The sequence below is a fragment of the Rhincodon typus genome, chromosome 32 (genome assembly GCF_021869965.1).
Source record: "Rhincodon typus isolate 14 chromosome 32, sRhiTyp1.1, whole genome shotgun sequence".
In the NCBI taxonomy this organism is placed as follows: Eukaryota; Metazoa; Chordata; class Chondrichthyes; order Orectolobiformes; family Rhincodontidae; genus Rhincodon; species Rhincodon typus.
Window position 1 is genome coordinate 7771475 of NC_063363.1, and position 11054 is coordinate 7782528.

The 11054-nt window shown below is 41.6% G+C and overlaps 1 protein-coding gene across 1 annotated transcript in view; it reads left to right on the plus strand.

Annotated features, from left to right (window-relative positions):
* The window catches only part of LOC109920341 (beta-secretase 1), a gene marked incomplete at its 5' end in the record, with an annotated part of 22308 nt that extends 11854 nt beyond the window's left edge, over positions 1-10454 (plus strand). The window contains one exon of the mRNA XM_048615497.1: positions 6414-10454. Coding sequence (XP_048471454.1) covers positions 6414-6655 — 242 coding nt within the window. The remainder of the gene's footprint in view (positions 1-6413) is intronic.
* Positions 10455-11054: the final 600 nt, after the last annotated feature.

Here is an 11054-nt window from a genome sequence, read left to right on the forward strand (position 1 = left end):
TCCAGCTCTACACCTTGTTATCTCTTTCACCATTGCTGTCTAGAATGACAGGAGAATGGCCTGTGGTCCCCTCTCGGCTTCTGTTCCATATTCATAGGGAGATGCCTTCTCCCTGCATCAGGGTTCCCTGCTCCTGTCATCCCTCTCTGGCCTCCCCGTTTCAGATCCTCCCTGCTTCAGCTAAATGACGATTAGAGAGCGCTAAAAGAAAATTAATGCGGACACTGCAAAATCTGAACTAGGTACAAAAGGCGTTGGAAATTCTCAGCTGGCCTGGCAGAGATGCAGTCTTTCAGATCAGCAAAACACCGAAGGGGCACAGGCTTTTTTCTTGGCTGGCCATTATCTCAACAGTACCTGCTGGGAAGGAAACCCAGCAGGTCTGGCAGCACCTGTGGAGAGAGCAAGGAAGTTAACGTATCAGGTTGATGAGCTGTTTTTCTCTCTCCATAGATGCTGACAGACCTGTTGAGTTTCTTTTTCCTGGCAGGTATTGTTGACATAATGGTCAGCCAAGAAACAAACCTGTGTCCTACCGCTGTACTGCTGATTTGAAAGATTGCACCTCTGCATGGTCCCTTTTCATTAAAATACAGTAGATCACATTTAGATAAGCTTGACCTTTGTACTAGGTCCTGAGCCCTGGCAACAGAACTACACCAAATTTGCTCTAACTCACTACAAACTGATAAATTCAGAGGGAAAGGCAATTGAATAACAATGTGGGAGGCTGTAAATTGTCACACGGTGGTCCTCTGATTGAACTCTAGATTGATGTATGTTATTAAGACAAGGGAAGCTTCACACTGCATTAAAACCTGGACCTAGAATGGCAAGATACTGACCAAGGACCACATCCCCAATGCTATCAGCTTTTGTACTGATAAGCACACAAAAGGTGATGATACAGTTAAACAAAAAGTCTCATTTGAAGGCCAGAAAAGCAAAGTTGTAAAGGAACAAGGAGAACATGAAGATTTAAATTTCAATAAAGGAAGATGGCAAAAGGAAAATAGTTTAATGGCCCCAAAAACTTTGGTAAACGAAATACATCAACTGTCAACATTTGCTGTACTAATTCAGTCTTCTTCTTTAGTTGATAAGTGATTTACAGTAAGTGTCTATGTGGAAGTTGTTAAACAGTTTAGCACCTACATCATTGCATGTAGTTTTTAATCAGACTATAAATCTTCCCCTGTATCCACCCACTCTAGATGCAAGTGCGCCTTAATACAAAGAATTTTATTTCACAGTAATGTTCAGTAGATACTCAGGGCAATTGTAGGATGCAATATTAATATTAATTTTACTTCACATATTCAGGTACGGAATAAGTAAATCATTTAAAAGCAACCGTGGTGTTAAAATGTCTGGATTTATTGTTTCATTCAAGTTGTAGCACAGATCGCTGCAGATTTTCTCTTCATTGCAAAAAAGCTGGAAAAGTTTCAGTGAATGTACCACAAGCTTTATAGGCCTCAAAGAACTATGATGGCATGGGTGAAATGGAGGCATTGAGGCAAGGTGAGAGGAGGAAATAATAATAATTGGCTAGAAAAAGAATTGTATTTGGTTCTGTTTAGGTGGTAGAATTGGATTAAATACCAACTGAACTACAGTAAGAAAATCAGCCAGGACTTCATATATTCATGTGGTCACTCGTGCAGGAAAGATTGCACAATTGCTAGAATGAAAACAGAACTGAAGAAGAGTCATATCTGACTGGAAACGTTAACTCTGTTTCTCTCTCCACAGATGGTGCCAGACCCGTTTCTCCAGCACTATTTTTAATATTTTTTTTCTCCTCTATCTCTGCACCCCTCCTCACTTTCCACCCTCATGCTGCCTCTCCCCCTCTCTCTATTCTTCTGTTGCTCAGTACCCCTCCCTGTCTCTCTCTGCCTACCCCGTCTCTCACTCCTCTCTCTGTTTGTCCTCCATCCTGTGCCTTTTGCCCTCTCTCTTACAAACTCTCCCTCTCCTTCCTTATTCTCCCTCACCATTTCAATTTCCCTGACCCTCATGTGGTGAGGATCAAAGCAAACTCAAGGGCAACATTTGGATGATCACTTGACGAACTCACACAAAATATTCCTTGGTCTTTGTGTCCGTCATTCTCCTCAGTGAAGAATGGCTGTTAGGTGGACAGAGCTTTGTAAATGAAAGGCTGGGTGCACAGTGTGGGTCCACATTGCAAATGTGGTGTGTCTCTGACTGACTGGCCTCTCCCTGTCATCATTTCTGATAATGTGCACATTCTAGCTGTGCTGATCCAACCATCATATCTCCACTCTCCTTCGTTCACTGACTCCATTTCAGTTACGTCCCAGATATAAAAACGTAGAAACTAGGAGCAGGAGAAGCTTTTTGGCCCTTCGAGCCTCTTCCATCATTCAATATAATCATGGCTGATCCTTTGTTTCAATGCCATATTGCTGCTTTCTCTCCACAGATACCTTTAATATAAAAAAAGTGTCAATCTCTTCCTTGAACACACTCAGTGAGCCGGCTTCTACAGCCTTCCGTGGTAGCAAATTCCACAGGTTTGCCACCCTCTGAATGAAGAAATGTTTCCTTTTCTCACTCCTAAATAGCCTATCCCATACCCTGATACTGTGTCCCCTGGTTCTAGACTCTCCAACCAGGGGAAATATCCTCCCTGCATCTGATCTGTCTTGACGTGTTAGAATATAATACATTTTGATCAGATCCCCTCTCATAAACTCGAGTAAGTACAGGCCCAGTTGAGCCAATCTCTGCTCATACAACAGTGCTGCCATCCCTGGTACCAGCCTAGTGAATTTCTCACTCTAAGGCAAATATATTGTCACTCATAGAATCTCTACAGTGTGGAAGCATGCCATTCAGCCCATCGAGTCCACACCAACTCTCTGAAGAACATCCCTCCCAGACCCTATAGGCCTGCATTTTCCCAAGGCTTGCACAATTTTGGAAACCAGAGAACCCAGACGAAACCCACACAGACACGGGGAGAATGGAGAAAACTCCACACAGACAGTCACCTAAGGGTGGAAACAAACCCAGGTCCCTGGCACTGTGAGGCAGCAGTGTTAACCACTGAGCTACTGTGCCGCCCTTAAGCAGGGAAACCAAAACTTCACACAATATTCCAGGTTCAGTTTCACAAGTATAACTGCAGTAAGGCATCCCAATGTCTGAACTCGAATCCTCCTGATATGATCTTGCAATCCTCTTTCTGTTCACATTCGCTTGATTAAATAAACCCACAGCGAATTTGAACTAACTCAGTTCATGTTCTGACAGTACTCTTGATGGAGCACTGAGATGATTTTCCTTTGAGCAGTCAGTGATCCTAAAGCCTTTTTAATGTACTTTATTTGGATTTCGAGAGGATATTTCATCAGGTGAATATAAACTCATCGTGCAGTACATAATATAATAGCATAGATAGAAAATTAGCTGGCTGGAAGAAAACAGGAAGTATGCATGAATGGGTCTTTGATGGCCAGGATGTGATGAGTGGAATCCTGTAGGTGTCTATGCTCAGGTCTCAACCTTTTACAGTTTATATCAATGACCTAAATGAGGGCGCTAAGGCACAGTAGCTAAATTCGCAGACCACTTCAAGATAGGAAGGAAAGTATGTTGTGATGAAGACATAAGAAGCTGCTGATGGAGAGATACTTTAAATCAGATAGAGTATAATGTGGGGAAAATGGGAAGTTGTTCATTTTGGTTGGAAAAATAGAAGAACAAAGTATTACTTCTGAATTCTGAGGCGCTGAGGGACTTGTGTGTCTTGCTACATAAGTCGATATACAGGTGCAACACATAATGGAGAAGGCTAATTGGATGGTCTCATTATGAGAGGAACTGAAAACAAAAGAAAAGATGTAATTGGTGGCAAAGTAGACAGTGAAGAAGGGTTTTCTAAGGTTACAAAGGGATCTTCATCAAATAGGTCAATGGACTGAAAATGGAGATGGAGTTCACTCTGGATAAATGCGAGGTATTGCATTTTGGTACAACAAACAGGGCTTATACACTTAGTGGTAGGACCTTGGATGGTGTTGTAGAGCAGAGGGACCGAGGGGTACAAGTACATAATTCTTTGAAGTTTGCGTCACACGGTTCAGAAGAGATTTACCATGATTTGCCGGGTATGGAAGGTTGGAGTTATAAAGAAAGCCTGGATAGACTGTGACTTTTTTCACTGGACTGTAGGAGGTTGAGAGGTGACTTTAAAGAAGTTTATAAAATCATGAGGGGTATAGATAGGGTTAATGGTAGTTGTTTTTTTCCCTAGGATGGGGGATTTCAAGACTACAGGGCACATTTTTAAGGTGACAGGAGAGGGATTTAAAAAAGACACGAGGTGCAAATTTTTTTACATAGAGGGTGGTTTGTGTGTGGAATGAACTGCCTGTGGAAGTGGTGGATGCAGGTACAATTACAACGTTTAAAATACATTTTGATAAATACATGAATAGGAAAGGTTTGGAGGGACATGGGCCAGGAGGAGGCAGGTGGGACTAGTTTAGTTTGAGATTATATTCAGCATGGACCGATTGGATCAAGGGGCCAGTTTCCATGCTGTATGATTCCATGACTCTATGACTCTATGTTATGCCTCAGTTATACAGAGAATTGGTCAGACTATATTTCAAATACTGTGTACAGTTTTGGTCTCCTCATTTACAGAAATATATAAACACATTAGAGGTGGTTTAGAGGAGATCTACTAGATTGATATCTGGAATGAGTGGGTTCTTTTATGTAGATGGGCTGGTTTCCACTGGAATTTCTAAGAATGAGGGATGACTCAATTAAAGTCTGTAAGAACCTGAAAAGTCTTGACAAGATGGATGTGGCATCAATGTTTTCTCTTGGGGTGTCAGTCCAGAATGAGGGAGCATTGATTAAAAATTGGGGGGCTCACGCTTTCAGGACAAAAATGAGGAGAAATGTTTACTCTTCAAGTGTTGCACAACTTTGAAGACTGCAAAGGTGGTTTCATTGGATACTTTTAACTTTGTTGTTAGGCAGGAGAATCGAGAATTATCAGGGATAGATGGGAATGTGGAATTCGAAACACTAACAGATCAGCCATGATTTCATCAAATGGTAGAACAGGCTCAAAAGACCTCATGGTATATTTCTGCTCCTATTTCGTACAGTCAAATAAATGTTGAATTATAATGTAAAATCCGAAAGAACTGCGGAAGCTGTAAATCAGGAACAAAAACGGAAGTTGCAGGAAAAGCTCAGCAGGTCTGGGCTTACAATTATAATGTGTTCACTGCATCATGTCTGAGGTCAGTGATCTGAAGTTTACGTTGATGGTCCCAGTTATACACTCCGTTCTCCAGCTCAGCAACTGGACGAGGCTGGCTAAATTTGACCCATGATATGATGCAGCTTATGCAACTGAAATCCAAGTACAGTACATTCAAAAGGCTTCAGGACCGATGACTGCTCAAAGGAAAATCATCTTAGTTCTCCATTTCTAAATGCAATCCTGTGAAAAGAAACTCTACACCAAGATTACTGCCAGAGCATGAACTGAGTTCAAATTCACTGTGGGTTTATTTAATCAAGCGAGTGTGAACAGAAAGAGGATTGCAAGATCATTTCAGGATGATTGGAGTTCAGACATTGGGATGTGTTCCTTCAGTTATACAAGGCCTTGTGAGACTGCACCTGGAATATTGTGTGAAGTCTTGGTTTCCCGACCTAAGTGAGAACATACTTGCCTTAGAGGGAGTGTAGCAGAAATTCACTCAGCTGATACTGAGGATGCCAGCACCATTGTATGAGAAGAGATTGACTTACGCAGCATGCTGCTCCCAGATTCCATTTAAATACTCCTCTCAACGGAATTCCAAGAGTGAGGGCAGCACGGTGGCACAGTGGTTAACACTGCTGTCTCACAGCACCAGGGGCCCGGGTTTGATTCCATCCTCGGGCGACTCTCCGTGTGGAGTTTGCACATTCTCCCCATGTCTGTGTGGGTTTCCTCCGGGTGCTCTGGTTTCCTCCCACAGCCCAAAAATGTGCAGGCTAGATGGATTGGCCATGGGAAATTGCCGATTGTGTTGAGGGATGTGTAGATTAGGTGGGTTATGGGGGAAGGGTCTGAGTAGGATGTTCTGAGAGTCGCTGTGGACTTGTTGGGACAAAGGGCCTGTTTCCACACAGTAGGGATTCTATAAAAAAATAATTTGGGTTTGGTTGGATCATCTGCAATCTTCTTTTTGGGAATAGCAAACAAAGATCTCAGGCAAAAAGTTTTGCTTTCCATTGAAGTGAAGTTTCTGATACCAGGACAAAAGAAAATGATAGACACTAGAATAACCACAAATCGTAAGGGCTTCTTATTGACACACCTGCTTCCCACGCTCAGAAACTAATGTTCTCTCCTTTGTTTTCAGTGCACGATGAGTTCCGGTCAGCCATGGTGGAGGGTCCCTTCTTTAGCACAAACATGGAGGACTGCGGCTACAACATTCCCCAGACGGATGAGTCTACGCTGATGACAATTGCCTATGTGATGGCAGCCATCTGCGCCCTCTTCATGCTGCCTCTGTGCCTCATGGTCTTTCAGTGGCGCTGTTTCCGTTGCCTTCGCCGTGATCACGATGACTTTGCAGACGACATATCGCTGCTGAAGTGAATAAGGAAGAACTGTTCGAAATGGAAGAATATCTTTCTCCCCCTCTCCTTTTTAACTAAGAAGCAGTTTACAGCAATGGATAGAACAGCAGGTGTTCCAAGAATCGAAAGCGAGAGTTGAGGTTCACGATTATTGTAGTGTAGACAAAATTACATACCCCACATCCCCCAGTGTGCAGGCCCTTCCATATTGTACTATCTTTCAGTCAGATCGTTTCCTTGAACTGTGACTGAATATCCACAGGGCAGACCAACAGCCCAGTGACAGTGATGTTCGAGAATTGAATAACTCAACAAGGTACACAAACTCCTCCTCACAAGAGATGGCAACTGACTGAAAGAAGTCCACTTGAGTATCTCCAAAAGGAAACTGTAAATATTAGCCACAGAGAAATATTTTTTATTTGACAGATTCCTCACCTTGATCGTAACCAACCTAATTCCATGGTATCTTCTACTGGACCAATAGCAAATACGTGAGCAGTGGAAATGGTTGTTAATGACATCTGCTTGATTTTTATCGATCTCTAGCCTGTGCAGCTGAGCAATGGCCGTTCACTCCTACAAACTGAGTGCAATATGGTTTTACACTACCAGCACATTGACACTACCTTACAGATATCATTTATAATGCGTAGTGTTTACATTTATGTGTAAATATCCAGAAATATATGCATTATAGTAAGTTGCATTACATTTATAGGGCAGCATTGAACAATGTGGCATTGCAATGACTGTTCAATGCCTTTTGTTTTCTTTCGCTCCTGAAGACCATGAGTCCTCATGCAGTTACTTTTTAATGTGTACTGGGCACCCTCAATAGTTGTCTTAAATGGTCATTTATGAAATGCAAGCCCAACTAACATAAGTCAGTGTGTCCATGGATTTCCATGGTAGATGATGCTGCCATTTACAAATTAGGCACTTTTCCACAGAGGGCACGGATAATGATCGATATTGGGAGTTGAGGCTGCTGTGGCCAATTGTACTATTTTCCACTGCTATTCAGAATGAAATCAGGTCACTCAGCACACCGACTGAAGATTAATCTTGGGAATTTCTGGCTTGTATATTTGTATGTGTGTCATTTACTTAGTATCTTGATCAAAATGCCATTGAGAGGAATCTTGGCCAATGTGACATGACAACTGCAACCCAATTGCCTTATACAGCTGCTCCTGAGATAGCGCTACTGTGGTTACTCTTGTGATTCGATGGTGTTTTAATAGCAGTGCTTCAACTTGAAATTAGAAAACTAAAGCAAATCTTCATCTATACAAAGGTCAAAGGGCCAAGGGGTCAACTCCTGCTCTTTGTTCCTATGTTCTAATCCTTAAAACTAGTAATATTGGCCCTGTATACGTGACTGACATATCCTGTGACCAGGCTATTGGCTAAGCTTTAATACATGAAAGTAAATTTGCCATAGTCCCAGAGGACAATATGGCTGCTGCCTCACCAGAGAGAGAGACATGAACTCATTAACACCTAAACTGATTAGGCGATACTCATTTGTCAATCTGCCAAATCCTTTCACCATATGTAGCCATATCAAACTGCTGGTCAGTGACAGAATTAAAGAAATCGACACTTTTTGTTCATGTTTCACCTGTTCAAAAGCTAGGTGCAATTTATGGATTCAAGTTTTAATAGTATCTCAATATTACTTCCACATAGTTGCCCCACTGTTCACATGGGTTTCACCTAAGTATTCAGTATGTGGATATTTCAGCATCAATGTTCATGAAGGTTATATGCAGTTATTGGCAAAGGAAGCAATTGAAACATTGATTCTTGCACACCTGGATGATGGGAGTGTTGAGAGATTAAGACTGTGATATTGTAATGGCAGGTGGTCTGCAATAAGGTGGTATTGGCACTTTGTGATTCACAATCTGAAGGAAACTAGATAGTACTCTTCTAGGAAATGATCAAGGGAGACAGGTTAGATGCAGCAAGGATCCTTGCTGTAGCTGAGAGGGTTAGAACCCAGAGACGTGGTTTCAGAATATGGGTAGACCATGTAGAATTTGAAAAGAGGGAGAATTTCTTCACTCAGGGGTGGTGGTGCTGAAATCTTTGGAATTTTTTCCCCGAAAGAGTGGTGGAGATTCAGCTATTGACTGTTTCAGACTGAATTTGATAAGTTTCTACATGGGAAAAAAAATCAAGTCATACACCAGTGCAGAAAAACGGTGTTGACAATCAGCCACAATCTCATTGGTTGACAGTATGAAACTCAAAGGGTTGAATGGCCTACTCCTCTTTCTGTTTCTTAATTTAGTCACTTGGTAGGATAGAACTTTGTGTATTGCTGAAAAAAACATGTTGTTGATCCCCTCATCAAGATAACTCACAAGAAATGCCAACAGAAAGGAAAATAGCACTAATACAATATGAAAAGAGAGTTCTGATTGGTTGGCAATTGGACTCTAATTGGTACCAGTGTTGCCACAAAGAATGCACCAGTTAATGATGATTGACTATATACTGTCAAGTTTTGTTTAAATTTGATTCAGGTAGATTGACTGCGATTGGTCAAGGCATTATCCTGACAGTTGAACCAGAGAATGGCTGTCACTTACTTTGTTGGGTTGAAAAAGGAGCAGTTTGTGTACAATTTTTTTTTTGTCTACAAAGACCAGAACTTCCAATGCATGGAAGTACACCAATTTATAATCATCAGTCGAGCTCACAATGTGGGCACTGGAGCATACTGGAAGCTCTGTTCTGTGCACACAGAAAGAATTTGTACATACCCTCTTCCTGTTTAAATTTAACAAAATAGGTGACAACCATTCTCTCGTGCATTTTTCAGGGCAAAACCTTGATCAATCAGCGTCAACCTGCCTGGTTTAAAATTTAAACAAATCCTGACAGTTAATTATCAGTATTAAGTGGCAGTGCCTATACCAATCAGAGATCTGTTCCCAATTAATGAACTATCCTCTGATACAGTGTAAAGGTTGCTTTTCCTTTACATTGTTATACTTGCAAATTGTGGTGATGAGTGCAAGACAGAAAACATTGACAAAAATGTGTCTTTTTTTTGCAACAATTTGTTAGTTCCTTAAAATCTTATGTTCTCATGCTCCTAACATAAACCCGGCTGAGGGCAGCACAGACAGTCTAGGCAATATCATGGTGGGGGGCAGGAAATACTGAAAGGAGACAAATCCGACTGAGAGGAAAGACCAGCATTCAAGAAGTGAAGGAGATTGAGACAGGTTGCGGAAATTATGGGGTTGGTAAAGGGAGAAATTGGTTCAACTTCCGGCAAGAACGTTTGAGGTGCAGTCACTTTGGCAGCGAAGGCAAGAGACTGTTTTAGGTCACCATGTGAGAGGGTAGACTGGACACAGCTTTAATGGAAATGAATCAATGTCACAATGGGAGAGGGAAACATATAACGAGAGTAATGGAATGGTGACAGAGCAGGGACATGACAGGGGGAAGGGAAGTAAAATAACAGGATCACATTGGAAGGGACTGGTGCTTGATCCAGTAACATTGTTCCTGTCGAGATTTGAGAAAAGCAAATCATTTCTTTTTTGGCAGACAACATGCAGCAGAATCACTGACAACATTTCTTGCAGTCAGCCAAAGAAATTGTTTTTTTCTAAGGGGAAGTCACAGCCTAGTGGTGTTACCACTGGACTATTAATCCAGAGATCTCATAATCTTCCGGGGAATGGAGTTCGAAGCCCCCGCAACAGATGGTGGCATTTGAATTGAATAAAAATCTGGAATTAAGAGCCTAATGATGATCACAAATCCATCGTTGATTGACAGAAAACCCATCTGGTTCACTCATGTCCTTCATGGGAGGAAACTGCCATCCTTGCCTGGTCAGGCTGACATGTGATTCCAGACCCACAGCAATGTGATTGACTGTCAACTGCCCACTGGGATGGGCAATAAATGCTGGTTTACCCAGTGATGTCCTTATCCCATGAATGAATTTAAAAAATTCAGTATTGTAGGGACAAATGACTATTAATAGAACGTTTGTTCTCCTAGTCAGCATCTGTCACAATGTAGATATCACACTCCAAAGTGTCCAAAGTATTTAACATGAAATATTCATAATGAAAAATAAAACCAGACATTTCGAGCTAGTTTGTTTGCCTCTTTGCAGATTAGCCGTTCTGCAAAGGAAGAAGGCAGTACGTTAATACACAACTGTCAGTCTCTAATAACTCCCATAGCAATGAGACTCAATAGACTTCAGAATGTCCTGATTTGCATTGCTCCCCCTGTAAGTAATATTGCAATTAATGGAGCCAGTTCAGGTTAAACATGCTGAATTTTAGCTGCTAAACGTAACAATGTATGAATGCAAACCCAGATAATTCATAAGCAATTCCACAGGAGATCAGCAATACCATTTTTTTTAAAAA